General features: G+C 40.9%; 1 protein-coding gene across 3 annotated transcripts in view; it reads left to right on the top strand.

Moving 5' to 3' along the window:
* IGF2 (insulin like growth factor 2) overlaps positions 1 to 16,797 on the top strand; it is a 42,066-nt gene that overhangs the window by 10,396 nt on the left and 14,873 nt on the right. For 2 of the 3 annotated variants that reach the window (XM_075187891.1, XM_075187888.1), the window contains exon 2: positions 11,651 to 11,828. In XM_075187891.1, the coding sequence (XP_075043992.1) occupies positions 11,651 to 11,828 (178 nt within the window). The remainder of the gene's footprint in view (positions 1 to 11,650; positions 11,829 to 16,797) is intronic. The other variant, XM_075187890.1, reaches the window with a different exon arrangement.

The raw sequence follows: 16,797 nt of genomic DNA, 5'->3' as shown, positions 1-16,797 counted from the left end.
GCTGGTGAAGGCTCGAAGGGCCCCTGTGGCCCATCACTGATATAGACTGTACAGTACATAACATGCTGATATGCACCAAGGTATCCCTGATATTATTCTAAAATATTATCACCTATGATATTTGAGCACATAGCAACATCTTGTTAAATTCATCCTTTATTAGTTTGATACTGTAATCAGTGGTGGAAGTGGGGTTGTATACCAGGTCTGGCCAACCTGTGACTCTCCAGGTGTTGTGAAACTACAAGTCCCAGCATACCCTGCCAGCTATTGGCTGACTATCTACTGGCAAAGCATGCTGGGGCTTGTAGTTTCACAACAGCTGGAGAGCCACAGGTTGGCCAGGCCTGGTGTATAAGGTGGTACGTCATACCGCCACTTCTAAACTTCCACTTCCACCACTGACTATAATCATGGCAACCCTAAGTCAGGAACACAAGATTATTGAATTGGTTTAAGGCAGAATATACCATCCATTTAACAATTTCAGAGTTTCAGAATGACTCTTATAATAGACTGTGGTGTAATTATTTAATCTGTAATAATGTAATAATTTGTCAGTGTTTACTTCTGCTTTAAAGGCAGTTAGGAGCACGAGGTACGCTGGGAACCAGGAAAACATTAATTTCTCAGTGCATTCCCTTAATGATCTAGAACCCTCCTTTTATTACATTTAAAATTAGATTATGTGATTAAAAATATGGAGAGAGAAAAACCATTTACAGAGGGCTCTTTAATTAAGGGAAGTTTCTTGACGTCAGTGATTTTATTCCTGCCATCGTTTATGGCGTTACTTAGTGGGGTTTTTTTCCACCTCTTCTACACTAATTGTCATTAAGCTGTAAATGACCAAGAACTGTAATGGTAATAACCGCATTAGTGGATGGGCTGTGATTTTATGCTTCTCAGCTGGGTGCGGTGTAGAACAGCACTGAACCCATTCACTGCCTGCTCCCTCTCATATCTTCTTTCCTATCTATGGCTGCCAGTTAGCCATTGAAAACATGAAATAAAACAGGCATCACGGCTGCTGTATACATCTGTACAATTATACATCTGCATGCTTTCAACGGTTTTAGAGTAATTTCCAAAGACAGTTTGCTGCGTACGGATGCATCTAAGTACATCAAGCACACATTCATCATCAGGTCACCGTAGCCCCGATTTGCTGCATTGTGGTGGGGCGGGGCTTAATGGTGCAGATCTTGCTCCATGCCCCGTGCAGCCATTTTTCCAGAGCCTCTGTGGTTTGAGTCTCAGCCCCAGTCGAAAACCAGGGCTTTTTTACACTGCAGAGAGGGGTAAGAGCGAGAGGACCAATGAGAAGCCACAATCAGGGACATAGTGGCTTCTGATTGGTCCTCCTGCTCATACCACCTATCCCACGCTCAGCCATTTTTAAGTGATAAATATAAATGTTCACCACTTCAGATGGTAATGGGGCTTAAAGTACAATACATTTTAACATGTAAAGCCCTGAGAATAAGAATAAATGGTAAAATTGTGTTCAATGCATAGAAAAAGAGGAATGTTACTGTTTACTTGGCTAATTCTAAAAAAACAACAGAGACATTTCTAGGAACAAATCTTTAAAACCTGTGACTATGCCTGAAAATTAGGGACAGCTGACACCTATACATCTAAACTAATTGCAATATAGTGATGCAGTACGTTCCAGAGTCCTTTACTAACAAAATGGCTTATTGAATAAACTAGTGCGGTAAGACCACATACTGTAACCCATAGCAACCAATCAAACTTAGAAGTGAAAAAGAGGACATTATTTATCTGCGCTAAAGAAAGCAGAGTTTGGACAACCGTGTCCAATGGCAAATCACCTCTTGGGCCTGTGATCGATGGCGATCGCATTTATTGGTCAGTAGAATCTGTCTCCTCACATTTACCGATCTGACTATCACAACACATGGCTATACTGGGCCAAATGCCCAATACTGGCTACAATACCTCACCTTGTGATGCCAGTATAACTAGCAATAAACAGCATTGCTGTACATGCACTTTACAAGTACAATGCACTTTACTTGGCACTTAATTTGCTTTTTAATACTGACCTGTGTGTCATATAAGGGTTAAGAACGCTAATTACATTAATCAGCTTGTTTTTGTGAACACTCACATATTAAATAATCTCTTTACGTCATTTTACATGTGTCTAGCAAATAAACAAGCCAGAGCCGGCATCAATATGACTCAGGGTGCTTTGCCATAAAACAAAGGCAAAGGAATAACAGCCATCACTGTGTGGTCATGGAAAGTCACCCAGTGAATGGTGTACAATGTTGTGTGAGACGACAAACGGAAATGAAGCTTACATTGGTGGTGGGGATGGCATTTGGAAGTGTGAACTACTGAACTGTTAACAAAACAAATATTGCACTAAGTGGCAGATGAATAGTTGTAGTGTGACTTTATGGGCAACATTCATGATCTTTTCATGAATGTTGGTACAGCCCACAAAATGGCTGCTTACAGTCCATGTAAGCAACATGTAAATATTAAAACCAAAACAAACCATCACTTCACCAGCAGTTTCTTTAGTGCCGGGCATTCCTGATTTTCTAAGGGCTAACGGAGGGTAACCACAGTTGGGGGCATGACAGGGCAGAAAAGGGGTATGGACTAGACCCCTGTCTTTTAGTTTTGGATCTGGATTAACTTCGTGTTTTGGCTTTGGATCCCGATTTTTTTCCTAAAATCCCTATTTTTTTTTCTAAAATCACAGAATTTGGCTCTTTTTTATCCCTACATTGTTATTAACCTCAATAACATTAATTTCCAATCATTTCCAGTCAATTTTTGTCAAGTGACTACCCCTCCTGTTTCTGTATGAGCAATGGTGCTGAGAAATGGCACTGGAGAGTGACAAGAACACTGCTACCCCTCCTGTTTCTGTATGAGCAATGGCACTGGAGACTGTAGAGTGACAAGAACACTGCTACCCCTCCTGTTTCTGTATGAGCAATGGCGCTGAGCAATGTCACTGGAGACTGGAGAGTGACAAGAACACTGCTACCTCTCCTGTTTCTGTATGAGCAATGGCACTGGAGACTGGAGAGTGACAAGAACACTGCTACCCCTCCTGTTTCTGAATGAGCAATGGCGCTGAGAAATGGCACTGGAGAGTGACAAGAACACTGCTACCCCTCCTGTTTCTGTATGAGCAATGGCGCTGAGCAATGTCACTGGAGACTGGAGAGTGACAAGAACACTGCTACCTCTCCTGTTTCTGTATGAGCAATGGCGCTGAGCAATGTCACTGGAGACTGGAGAGTGACAAGAACACTGCTACCCCTCCTGTCTCTGTATGAGCAATGGCGCTGAGCAATGTCACTGGAGAATGGAGAGTGACAAGAACACTGCTACCCCTGTTTCTGTGTGAGCAATTTCGCTGGATCTCCTGGGGAGGGAGGTACTTATGGAATCCAAAACTCGCGAGATCCAACAACGCAATGATGACGTTTTGCCTCAATTCAGATCCGAGGACGCGCAAAAGTAACGAGCTGGCTCACGAGCCTACTCGGATCCCCTAAGTTCGGGTGGGCTCGGTTTTCAGAAAACCGAGCCTGAGCATCTCTAGTATGGACAGGGTAGATATTAGGGGGTTTGCCAACTTTCTCCTATAGACCCATAAGTTTCAGTTTGCATATGGAAAACAAGACACAAGAAATCCCATTTTCATTCACATTGAAACATTAATATAAAGACAACGTGCGTGTAATCGGACATTAATCATCCATATGGTCTCATCGACATTCTTTCATGTAGCCTGGGATGGTCTGAACTGTAAGTTATGGCTGTAAGTAATTGTTTGCAGTCACCGTGACCTATTATTTCAGAGTCTAAAACCCCTCTGGAGTCCTAGTCTGGACTTTGTGATTTTCCTTAAATTTAATTTAAAACTAGCCAATTACAGAATTTACAGAAATAAAATAACATGTATGAGGAAAGAGATCCACTTTTGACAGAATTTAAGTATAATTATCAGAAACATAAATATGATTCAAGCCTGGAAATGAAGAGAATTCTCTAAAGTTACTTTGCCTCCCTCTGTACTATAACTGAATTGCAGACTTCCTCATACAGAAGAGGCACAGAGGTTATAGTCAGGTTCAGAATGTAACCCTGTTTGAACTTAGCAGCTTTGTGATTTTACTTATCCACAAATTGTCACAATTATGGCCAGCCAGTCAAAATGTCCTGCTACTTCATCTGACAGTACGCATGCGATAATAACATTAACTAAACGTATTTTCCAATTAAGTAAATCGTTTATATATACTCAATAAAACACACAGGAATTAGAAACGTTTGATTTATGGTATGGTACCCGCCATACTGCTTTGCAAAGGTGAAACGAAATATCATTTGTCCATGTAGGTCAACAGATCAGTGTTACTTGGGGCTAGATTTACTAAGCTGTGGGTTTGAAAAAGTAGGGATGTTGCCTATAGCAACCAATCAGATTCTAGCTGTCATTTTGTAAAAAGTACTAAATAAATGAAAGATAGAATCTGATTGGTTGCTATAGGCAACATCCTCACTTTTTCAAACCTGCAGCTTAGTAAATCTAGCCCTTGGTCTACAAAATCTTTTAACAAATGGTAGAATACAGGTTTAACATTGCCACAATTGTATTAAACCCAGCCTTTAAGATTAACAAAAGGATTATGAGAGGAGATGAAGGGGTTAAGGCCAAGGGACCGACACAAAAAGCAAGCTAAACTCAACAAGCAAACAGACCTAAGGAAATGAATATTAATAAACATGCACCCTTAATATTTACAGTAGACACATGTAAAGGAAAATTAAAAAAAAAAAGGGTTAGCATGCCTTTAAATCCAGTGGAGGGATTTAATCTTATGCCTTTTTTTTCCACTGCATTAACATTTTCGAAATGTCTGTGTGGTACATGACTGCAATGTTTAACTATGCCATTTGCAAATACACACTTCTGAGGTTCTAGAGGTCATTTACTTGGTTTAAGCAATGTTTTAAATGAGTTTATTTACATTTTTACAGGGTTACATATATTATTTTGGAATTCTCAATAGGTTTTATTTTGCATCATGGATATTGATGTAAGGAAGTAATTTCAGGCCCCCTAACCTAGAGGGACCTGGTTCTGTTTATTTAAACCTGCAGTCACTCACTTCTGCTGAGAACTGAATATACTTCTAAGTGCTTAAAGGCGCACACTCTATATTTAAAAAGAGCGTGTTAGCTAATATTACCTTTTGAAAAACATCTGAACGCTGCCTAAGCAGATTTCAGCACTTAAACACGAAACACGCCGTGCTATCAGTTCTTTTGTCATCCAGTTTGTGTCAACACTACTATGCATCATTTTATTTTAGAATTTTACTTCAAATAGTTCCCAAATGTGAGGGTTTGTAGTTGTTATCATTCCCAGCTCTCTGTAACATGTCTCTATTTAGATTTCATCTGTTCATTTGCCCTGTAAAGAGTGGAATTTAAAGGAAAAAATTGTATGAGTATTACATTTGTGTATCCTCAATAATGTACACATCTATCGCTAGATGTGTTTACAGAAATGTAGGTATGCTTATAATGCACACATGCCAACTTTCAAAACTTCAAGAAAAGTCATGTGACAGGGAGTAGGAGGGGACGTTGTCGCATCACCATAGCCCCTATAAAATGCCGGCATTGAATAGCGGGGGCAGAGCTTAATGACGCGATTAAGCCCCGCCCCTGCCATTCAATGCCGTGAATTTTGGCAAATTCAGAAGGTTTGCCTACTCGTCCGGGAGGACACCCAGAAATTCGGGAGAGTAGGCATGTATGTTATAATGTCCGTGCGTCCTAAATCGGCCATGAAAATTAAGCAGTTTTTTGCTTGGCGATTTTGCTCAAAAGTAAATAAATCAAAACAACTCAGGATCAGTAAAGCTTTGGAAAATCTAAACAGATTTTTTTTTAAAAAAAATTTGAATTAATGGTCTAGGCTAGAGGTGCTCAAACCCAGTCCTCAGGAGCTACCAACAGGTCATGTTTTCAGGATTTCTGGCTGTAGAAGCAGTTGAGATACTTATTGACCCTGAAAAATAGATTAACTCACCTGTGCATGACAAAAAAAAAATCTTGAAAACATGAGCTGGAAGGGCCTGAGTCATTAAGGAAATTAAGGCAAAAAAAAGAGTAGATGTTCTCCGTGGCAAACCAATGCAAGGGGTGCAAATTAGTTTATTATTTTGCACATCAAATTAAATTATGGCTGTTGTTTCAAGTAGGACAGAAATACTTGATAGCTTTATTTTTACACTGATATTTAAAGGCGATCTAGGACATGCCCTACCCCAACTTTAAATCTGTCCCCACATTTTATATGTACCTCAACCTCCAATGCAACATGGTTTTGCCCAGGTGCAAAGTTACTCCTTTTTTTATGTTTTGCTCTCCTTAATGACTCAGGCCCTTAGTAGCTCTTAAGGACTGAGTTTGAGCAACTCTAGGGTAGGCCACATTTCTGTCCCTGGGGCCCTAAGATCTATCACTTGCATACTTTTTCTTTACACATAAATTAGAGAACACTGGCTGGGAACATAAGGTAGGAATATAGTCTAGCATAACTACTATGCCGTTAGTACTTAAAATACTTAATAGTACTTAAAATAGGGACAATGAGGGTTCTGCACCAGATTTTTTTTGCACCTTTTCACTAAACCATTAGGTTTAATCTGTCTAGAGCAAGTTAGAAAATTAAACAGATATCTGATTTCTATAGTTAGGTGTGTATTTACACCAAAAAAACAATGTTACTAAATAACCTTACTGGTCAGGAATCTTAAAAATTCCAGGGACAAAACTAGAGACTGTCTGTCTAAATCATGGACAGTTGCTTATAAGGGGTCAAGGCAGACTCCACCTAAATCTACTTCTTTGACAATAACCCCCTTACCCTCAGTAAGATAAAGGGATATACTCACACCTGCCGACACGCCCACCTCTCCCTGGCCGACAGACGTTTGAAATTACAATCCGGGCATTAAACAGTTGTCGAAGGCAGCTGACAGGACGGCTGTCACAGCTTATGTGCTGTAAAGGAACCTTTAAAACATAGGTTATATCCTTATGTATTGTGCACTGCTGCAGGTTTTGCTTACATTTAAAAGTGCATTATGGAGCTTTGATATAGTCAGCCCACTGCTGGCTGATGTTCAGCATATATTACATGTCACTTCCTGCAGCTGCTTCTGTAAAACACCAAAGCAAAATACTGTTTACTGGTGTCTCAGACAGCAGTTTCTACAGAAACAGCATGGTTGTAGGGCAGACACTATTAGGGATCTTATGCTCTATCCTAACTGTTTAGCTCTGTCTAGCTTTTCTTAAATTGAACAATTGCAGGTGGTAAGAGAAGTGTATCACTAAAGTGGGAATTAAGGGTGCAACTATTGCTTGTTTTTCCGTTTAATCATTGTGTTGGAAAAGATTGAAAGCTTTCAAACTGGAAGTTTATTACTTAGGGCACAGAACATACTAAAGCCATTCAGCATATACTCAAGTGGCCTAATCGGCGATGTACATACTTGTGTCATTTTGGCCCCGCTCACATGATGTAATGATGCCCCGATTCCCGGTGAATCGCGGCATTTTGGCTCTAATTCTGCCCACTTCACTAGGAAGTGGGCAGATGCGGAGGCTGCCATATACTTCCGGGAGTCCGGGAGACCTATCCGGAATCCGGGAGTCTTCCGGATATTCCGGGAGAATTGGCAAGTATGACGATGTAGGTTCACCTGTAATTAATCAGTGATACATGAAACATGACCTATGAGGAGGAAGCTTGTAGGACATGACCATAGAGAACTTCTTTTAGTTTTTACATGTAGGACCTGAGTCATTAAGGAAAGTAAGGCAAAAAAAAGGAGTAAATGTTCTCTGGGACAAACCATGGCACAATGCAAGGGGTGCAAATTAGTTTATTATTTTGCACATAAGTTAAATACTGGCTGTTTTTCATCGAGCACACAAATACTTTATAGTTTTATTTTTACAGAGAAATGTAAAGCTGATCTAGGACATGCCTTACCCCAAATATAAATCTGTCCCCACATTTTAAGTTTACCTCTCCCTCCAATGCAACATGGTTTTGCCCAGGTGCAAAGTTACTCCTTTTTTATTTATTTATTTATTTATAAAAAAAATACACTTAATGTTCAGTGTGTCAAAGCTATTTTTCTGGTCTATGTAAGCATGCATTTTCATAACTAGGTACATTTCATGTTATGGCACCTTTTTGCCACTGAAATAATTGGGTCTAGTCCATTTGTTGATGTAACATGAATGTTTTGCACACACAGAGATTTAAGCAATTCTAAACACACATAGAAATTGGATGTTCCTTCCCTAGAATAGTATACAGCCAGAGGTGCATATTTATCAAAGGGCGATGAAGCCTTATTGCTGGTGGAAACAGATACAAATATCATACTTGCCTACTCTCCTGGAATTTCCCAAAAATTCTGGAAGGAGTCCCTTCCCCGTGGACTCCCAGAAGAGTAGGCACCCACCTCGATCGGGGCGGAGACAGGGCTTAATGATGCGTCATTACATAGCGGGGGGATAGAACCAGGGTACTTGCCACCTGACCTGAGGTTATAGGAGTAGGTAAGTATAACAAATAGGCAACAAATGTGAAATGGAAAAATGGGAGGGTCCTGCACCTAGTGGCCATAACTGGCATTGCAGCAGCTTTTTTTTCTATATATTTTTACCTTTTTTAACATCTACAAGAAGGGTCAACCGGCGTTGCACAGGTTCGATTTATAATGTGCAGCAGTTTTTATATATTAGCAAATTATTTGGTTAATAGACCAAAAAGGCAATGTAGAAAATAAGATTTGTTGCTTTGTTGAGTTGTAATTATGTTGTGTTGTAGCGAAGTTTCCTTCCAGCAGTCAAACAATTGTTTACAACCCAAAAATTATTTCCATATATGTATAAAAATCATTCAATCTTTTAGACCAGCAAGTTATAAATGAATATGCTCCTTCTTTACTCATTGATTGTATTTTAAATATTTGTATATTTGTATTTGGGTGCAAAAGTAGGCACAAAGAAAGTTTACGATCCACCCAATTCCTCCTATCAGGTGTTACAAGTGTTTACACCCCTGCAGACATGGCCATCTTGTCCTGCAAATCCATGCGCTTACCTGTAACACATACATGCCAACTTTTAAAATTTCTCCTCCGGGATATCCAGTGGAGAAGTCATGTGACAAGGGTTAGAAGGGGGTGTGGTGACATTGTCGCATCACCATAGCCCCGCCTCCACTACAAAATGAGGAAATTCATGGCATTGAATAGGGGGGGTGGGGGCTTAATGACGTGATTATTCCCCGCCCCCTCCATTCAAGGCCGTGAATTTCGGCGAATGCGGGAGCTTTGCCTACTCTTCCGGGAGTCTCCCGGGTATTCCGGGAGAGTAGGCAAGTATGCTGTAACAACAGATCCATTTGCACAAAAGTAGGTGCGTGACATCACAAAAAAGTATTTGCACAGACCTTTGCATGTAAGCCATAATGTGACACTGAGGTGCGCTCCATCTGTGCGAAGCTCACCCGTTACAGTATTTCCTTGTGCATAGGCGGGTCAGAGCACATGACACTGCCACCCATGTATAGAGCAGAGGCCTGCAGGTTCAGTGATCTCTGTGCCAGCTTTATTTCCAGAGTTCTCTGGCACTGTGTTCCATTTGGAATGTGAATTCTGTCAAAGCGCTCATCTGAACAAGCCCCAAACGATGCATCTCCCAGACAAAAGTATTCCTGTGGTTTTATGTACATGCCCCTTTAAAAAAGACTGCCAAGAAGGCTGCATGGGAATCTAATGAATCAGAATAGCTAACCAGCAGGTTGACGGATCAGATTTATAGTTTGACTGCATTGTAAATGTTTGTTCAAGTATTTGGGAAGATTTGCATTGTTGGTGGATATTAATAGAATGGTAAGTTAAGGCCGGCTATATTTATCTTGCTGAGGAATTGGGTTCAGGAGTTTGTGGATTAGGTTGTAAAGCCAATGTAATAAATAAAGGGACAATTTAGCCAGGATACAGGAGACTGCACTACTTATGTTTCCTGTTTTTGCATGGCTAACATTGTGGGTGAATTACGACAATTTGTACTTATGTAAAACAATTACCATATTGCCAGAAACAAAGAAAAACCATAAGGAGACTTCCTTTGTAACATTGTTTCTAGTGAAGTCATTCTCTTTTCACTGCGAGTAATTAACAGTAATGCATAACACTTCAGGACAGTAAACTTTAGGATAAACTTTTTCCATGTAAGAGGAACATCAGTCAGTTTGAAGAATAAGACTCCTTTTTGTACTATGTGTATACAGTGTAACCACACTGAACGAGACTTTAAAGGCCTTACATGGTGTAGCTAAATACAGATGGAAATAAATCCCAACTTCTTTAAAGGCACTGTCTCCATTACTGATAGTGTTTGAAGTTAGAAGCTATGCAGGGATAGCTCATTGCTGGCTGACGCATCCCTATAAGTCATTGCTGGTGCAATTTAAAGGCCCAAAATTGAAATGATAAGATATCGTCATTTATATCTTTATATAACGCCAGCAAATTCTGTAGCACGTTACAATTGGGAACAAACACAGTAATACAACAATACTGGGTAATACAAAACCGACAGAGAGGTAAGAAGGCCTTGCCCGCAAGCTTACAATCTAAGGATATGAACCATGAAGGTCAAACCATAAATGTGCCCACATTCAGGTGATGGCTCTACAGACACATGAAATAAATATTTATATTAAAACATAAAGTTTCCAGCCAATCACAGCACCGTCGGCCCTGACTCCTGCCTGTCATGTATGACTTCAGTGAGAGTCATCTGATAGGACGGAATAAACAGGGAATTTTGTTTATGTATTTTTGGGGAACAGGGACCCAAGTTTTGCACCTAGGCTTCAAATTCTCTAGTCCCGCCACTTTATATATGTATGTATAATATAATATAAAATATATACCATGATACAAGACTGTGCAGAAGGTTCACAAAAGCGGTTGTAGATAATTCAAATGCACCAGAGCTGACGCAAGCTTTGGGGGCACCCTAGGTCAGTGTTGGCTAACCTGTGACACTCCAGTTGTTTGTGAAACTACAAGTCCCAGCATGCTTTGCCAATATATAGCGGCATATTGCTGGAAGGGTATGCTGGGACTTGTAGTTTCACAACATCTGGAGTGTCACAGGTTACTGCCCTAGGTGGTCTCTCCACCCGCAGAAGCGGTGCCACCCTCTCACGTTGCCTCCCCATCCACGATACCGTAGCGGGCGTGAGGGAGTCTGGGACGGCGTACTCTCCTCATGGGACTGAGAGTGTGGTGCTTGTCTGTGAAGTCATCTCCAAACTCCACACACCCAGCATAACACTAACACGAGGGACCAGCAACTAACCGCTTCACATGTAATAAGCTGCTGGCTGCCTCTCCTCTATGTCAGCCGCCAGCGCTCCAATAAAAACATTATTTTTTTTATTTATGAACGCAAATAATGTTGTAATTGTTGTGAAAAAGTGTAATTACTGCATGGTTCTGTCAGTCACTAATTTGTATTGTTTTCTTCATTTCTCCAGCTCCCAGGAATGCCACTCACCCGACATGTCCTGCTGATCGTATACACTTTCATAGCATACACAGCAGAGTCCTCCGGTGCCTTCATCCTGGCAGAGACACTCTGCGGCGGAGAGCTGGTCGATACACTGCAGTTTGTCTGCGGAGACAGGGGCTTCTACTTCGGTAAGTCGAATTACAGTAAGTACCTTAAGCCTCTTATTAATTGCTGTGGTGAATGACTGTTACTTGCGAACGGTCTTTACAACTGTTTGCGTGTTTTATCTTCACATGGCCAACTACAGCTTACAAGTTTACAATAAGACACATACAAACATGTACGAAATGTCATTAACTGACAACTGCTGCTGGTGTACTGTTTCCAAGCTCGGCTCCCTATTGAGAAACGAGCCCGTTGTCGCCAGAGGGGATCAAAAACATACTCAAATGCATTGCTGGATAAGTGTTTCCATATTTTCATTCAATAACCGTTAACACTTTCAGTGCTAGACAAGGGTGAGAAGTTTGGGCCAGAGTTGTTTCTTTGAAACTTGTTAAAATGACGTTTCCAAGCCACTGTGACATGAAATCTTTGTTAGCTGTGACAAGATTATTAAGGCACAGCAGGTTATTCTGTTCTGTTGTGTTTACCCAATGCTTGCACTTGCCTCAGAGGCCAGTCTTATTTTTAAATAGATCAGAGATAATGCGCACTTATTGTAAACACAATGTATGCGTCTACTTAAGCTGGCTGCTTATATTGCAATATCGCATCCAATATTGGGCAGTTAGCCAAATATTGCAGAATGTCTGGCTCCAAAATAATAATAAAAAGTGGAAAATGCACTGGGAAGATGATGATTACCGGCCTATGTGTGTGTTCAACGTCAGGCAGCACTGAAGCCGGGAGCAATCTGGCCACTTGGCCCAAGCACTGGATCTCATCTGTTTTGGCCGTTTATGTGGGTGGCTGAAGTTAATAGTGATTCTGCTACTCGACTTTAGGGTCAAGCGACAGGTTCAGGCCTTGTGCGGCCTCTTTTACAGTACTTGACCTTTCTATATGACACCTACAGATTTTACAATCAAAACACCAGGGGGTAAATGTATCAAGCTGAGAGTTTTCCGGCAGGTTTGAAAAACCAATCAGAGTCTAGCTATCATTTACTTAGTACATTCTACAAAATGATAGCTAGAATCTGATTGGTTGCTATAGGCAACATCTCCACTTTTCAAACCCTCCGACAAACTCTCAGCTTCATACATTTACCCCCAGGGGTGTATAAAGCTATAGCCATGAGGATATGTTGAGATTTACTGGAAAAATTGGGACAAATTAGGCCATGGCCCAAATCCGCCATATTTCTGTAGTCCGCCCCTCCTGGACATATTTTCTCCATTGTACATATTGCTAAGTAAATGTGTGTGTTAACTAAGGGCCTGAGTCATTAAGAAGAGCAAAAAATTAAAAAAGGAGTAACTTTGCACCTGGGGAAAAACCATGTTGCATTGGAGGGGGAGGTAAATTTAAAATGTAAGGACAGATTTATAGTTTAGGTAGGGCAGGTCCTAAATTAACTTTAAATATCAGTGTAAAAATAAAACTAGCATGTACTTGTGCGTGACATAAAAAAACAGCCAGTTTTAAATGTATGTGCAAAATAATAAACTCATTTGCACCCCTTGCATTGTACCATGGTTTGGTCCCAGAGAACATTTACTCCTTTTTTTTGCCTTACTTTCCTTAATGATTCAGGCTTTAAGTGTCTAAAATGTGGACATTCCCTTTACACAGTCCAGCCCTCTTTATCCATACTCTCCACATTCTGCATCGTAGCATAGTAAGCCTTACGCACTGTGGTGTGCTTAGGGGGAGTTATAGGTGCCTGGAATCCATCAACTTAAAAATATTGAAAAAAAAATTATCTGGGTAATAAGTAAAAAAAAATAAGAATAAATAAAATGAAACCTACAGTACCGTTATTCAGACCATGGGGTATATTTACTAAGCTGCGGGTTTGAAAAAGGGGAGATGTTGTCTATAGCAACCAATCAGATTCTAGCTGTCATTTTGTAAAATGCACTAAATAAATGATAGCTGGAATCTGATTGGTTGCTATAGGCAACATCTCCACTTTTCCAAACCCGCAGTTTAGTAAATCTAGCCCCATATGTTTATGACTTTGTGACCCATAGTAGGTTAGATTTCATATGTACCATACTTGTGTGCATATTACATGTATGACATACCTGTTAAAACGAAGATGTGGGATATAAATCCTTTATTAAGCCTGTGTTAGTTACAGTTCTGCTATACCTTTTACATTGCGAATCTCCTCTAAAAATTCTCACGCTTGGCCCAGATACAATCAAGGTCTTAACCATGCTATAGATATGAATGATCTATGTTCCCTCTTCCAAGTAACTTTAGTCTGTAGCTTAACTCAATGAATCGAACATAGAATAAACACATCCTAATAAGACAACAGAGGCCCTAAGGTATGTAGTACACAAGCACATAATAGTCTATAGCTCTCGGTACTTTGGTGACAAGTTCTAGCAGTCTGCTATGAAATGTTCATGTAGATAGGGCCATCTTTTCCATTGGGCACGATGGGCAACTGCCTGGGGGCCCCACGGGCAAGGGGGCCCCATAGGCATGGTTCTTAATGAGAATAAATAATCCTGCAAAAGAAAAAAACCTGCAAAAAAACCCTTCAAGGGTCACTGAGCAAGTACATCTATCTATCTCTATCTCTATATATCTATATCTATATCTATATACATCAATATCTATATCTAGGGGCCCGGTGCACTGCTTTGCCCGGGGGCCCATAATGTTGTTAAGATGGCCCTGCATGTAGAGACTTCACTTTTGATGTCATATTGTCATAAGTGTCATTTATTAAGTTCTTAAAACTTGACAGCTGTCTATAGTACAAAGACCGGAGAGAGCAGAGAGTTCTCCTCTATGAACAGCTGATAAGAGTTTGTTCTGTGTAACTTGTGCTGACTGTGCACATTCCTACCCTGTGTGTCCTTCTCAGTAAAGCTGGCAGGGGAGAAAAGGAAGACCCAGGCAGGAGGCAGAATGGGGGGACAGCGGTTCAGTGAGCTAGGTCCCACAAAGACCCTCTTTGTTGCTTCCTGCATTCCTCCGGAGAGTAGATGGGGTTGGGGGGGGGAGGGAGATTGTTTACTTCAAATTCCCCTTTAACTCAGTTTGATTGATTTGGTAAAAGGGGAGGGAGAGTGTTTGAGGTAAGAGTGGGACAAGGGAAGGATGCTGAAAGGAAATTGCCAGCACATTTACTGCACACATGTCCTGAGAGAGAGAGAGACAGAAGGCAGGAAATATGTACGGCCCACCAGGCCGATCATGTCTTGCTGGTTAATGGGCTGTTGTGTGGCCCCAAACACAGCTGAATTGTTTGCCTACGGGAAATGGTTGCAACTAGTGTTGCAAAGTTGGTTTTACTGTTCTAATGCAAATCAACTTTTACTTTTTAAATAAAAAACATCATCTTAATAGCTTTAAGGTAGACCTAGGGAAAATAGTTATACTTGTAGATATTACCTCATGGGAAACAGCTTCTGCTTTAAGAAAATCAATAATAGTAATAATGATATTTTGTTAATCGTTTTGCATAGCTAATAAAGTTGCAAACAAAAATTCCTGGAGTTTTCATTATGAAACCCTGGGGTGAGACCAAGGTAAACCGAGGGGACATGCCCATAACACGCCATTTTTTTTGGGTCAAACCAATATTTATGATGGAAGCTATAAATTCATCTGCTGCCATCAGCTCCCAGTGAATGAACAGGCTGAGTATTGGTTCAGCCTAGTGAGAGGCTGCCTCCAACCTAAGGGAGGTGATTGCTATGCAGAGATCTGTGAGTATTCGCTCACCAGGTCATAATTATGTGTGGGCTGAGAATTCCACAGTCTTATATATGTATGCCTTGTTGTCTTCTATATAAGAATTGTCAAAGCGCTTTCCAGCCTTTGATTAAGATGAAAAAAAAAAGTCGCTGAAAGGTCCACTTTAATTCTAGTTCTCCGTCTGCTTTGTAGAATGGCCAATCTTAATCACTGGGAGTTATTGTTTTTGTTTGTGGAGGCAGATCCTTTCCACAAAAATGTTTTGTGTCTTTTCTTTTTCATTTTAAACTAAGCTACTAAAGCCTATGCCATCATTGTTGCCAAAAACAGCTTAACAAAGTACACCCAATTTCTGTTGTTTTAATGTTTTACAGTCAAGTGAAGTCTTTATTGCTAACAGGATCTTTTTTCTGTTTGCAACTAAGGAAGCTGCCTCGAGATTATTGTGTGCTCAGAGGTCTGAGCTAGCAGCCTGTACCATTAAATGGGTTCAGGTTTGTTGGCACTTACCAGGGCTTCTAACTTATATATATTATTATAAATCCTCAGGTCCACTGAACAGGATAAAGCGCATTTGAGAAAGGCAGAAGAATATATGGCATACTTGCCAACTTTCCCGGAATGTCCGGGAGACTCCCGTATTTTGCGAGAGTCTCACGGACTCCCGGGAGAGTGTGGCAATCTCCCGCATCTGCCCACTTCCTAGTGAAGTGGGTAGAATTAGGTCCAAAATGCAGCGATTCACCAGGAATCGCGGCATTTGGCCCCGCACTGCTGTAAAATGACGCGTTTGCATCATTACGTCAGGGGGTGGGTCCAAAATGACGCGAATTTTGGAGCCCCACCCCCCATCACGCCCACCTCCCCCAGCAGGCTCCTGGAAGCCAACTTCAGAAAGTTGGTAAGTATAGTATATGGTAACATTAATATTTTCAATCTTAGGGGAAGAATGATATACCGGGGATGTGACACGTGGACGTCACCGCAATGTCCTGCTGCGCACGTTGCCGGCAGTAGCAGTAGGAATCTTGGCTCATTTTTTAAATAAGCGGAGATTCCGCAGACATAACATCGGCGCAAGTTGTCTCCACAGACGTTCTGGAGACACCTCCTGCTGAATTGAATCTCTTGCTTAGAGATAAATACACGGGTGTTTTTAGTAGTGGGACAGAGTATAAGGGTCTTAAATCCCTTGCAAGATAAAACATGTTGACCAAAAGCTGCTCAGAAGTTCCAGATCTGACCAGAGTCCCTCCATTAGAAACATATGTTTCTTGTTTATATGCT

The sequence above is a fragment of the Mixophyes fleayi genome, chromosome 10 (genome assembly GCF_038048845.1).
Source record: "Mixophyes fleayi isolate aMixFle1 chromosome 10, aMixFle1.hap1, whole genome shotgun sequence".
In the NCBI taxonomy this organism is placed as follows: domain Eukaryota; kingdom Metazoa; phylum Chordata; class Amphibia; order Anura; family Limnodynastidae; genus Mixophyes; species Mixophyes fleayi.
The sequence above is the reverse complement of the archived record's forward strand: the minus strand, read 5'-3'. Positions and strand labels throughout refer to the sequence as shown.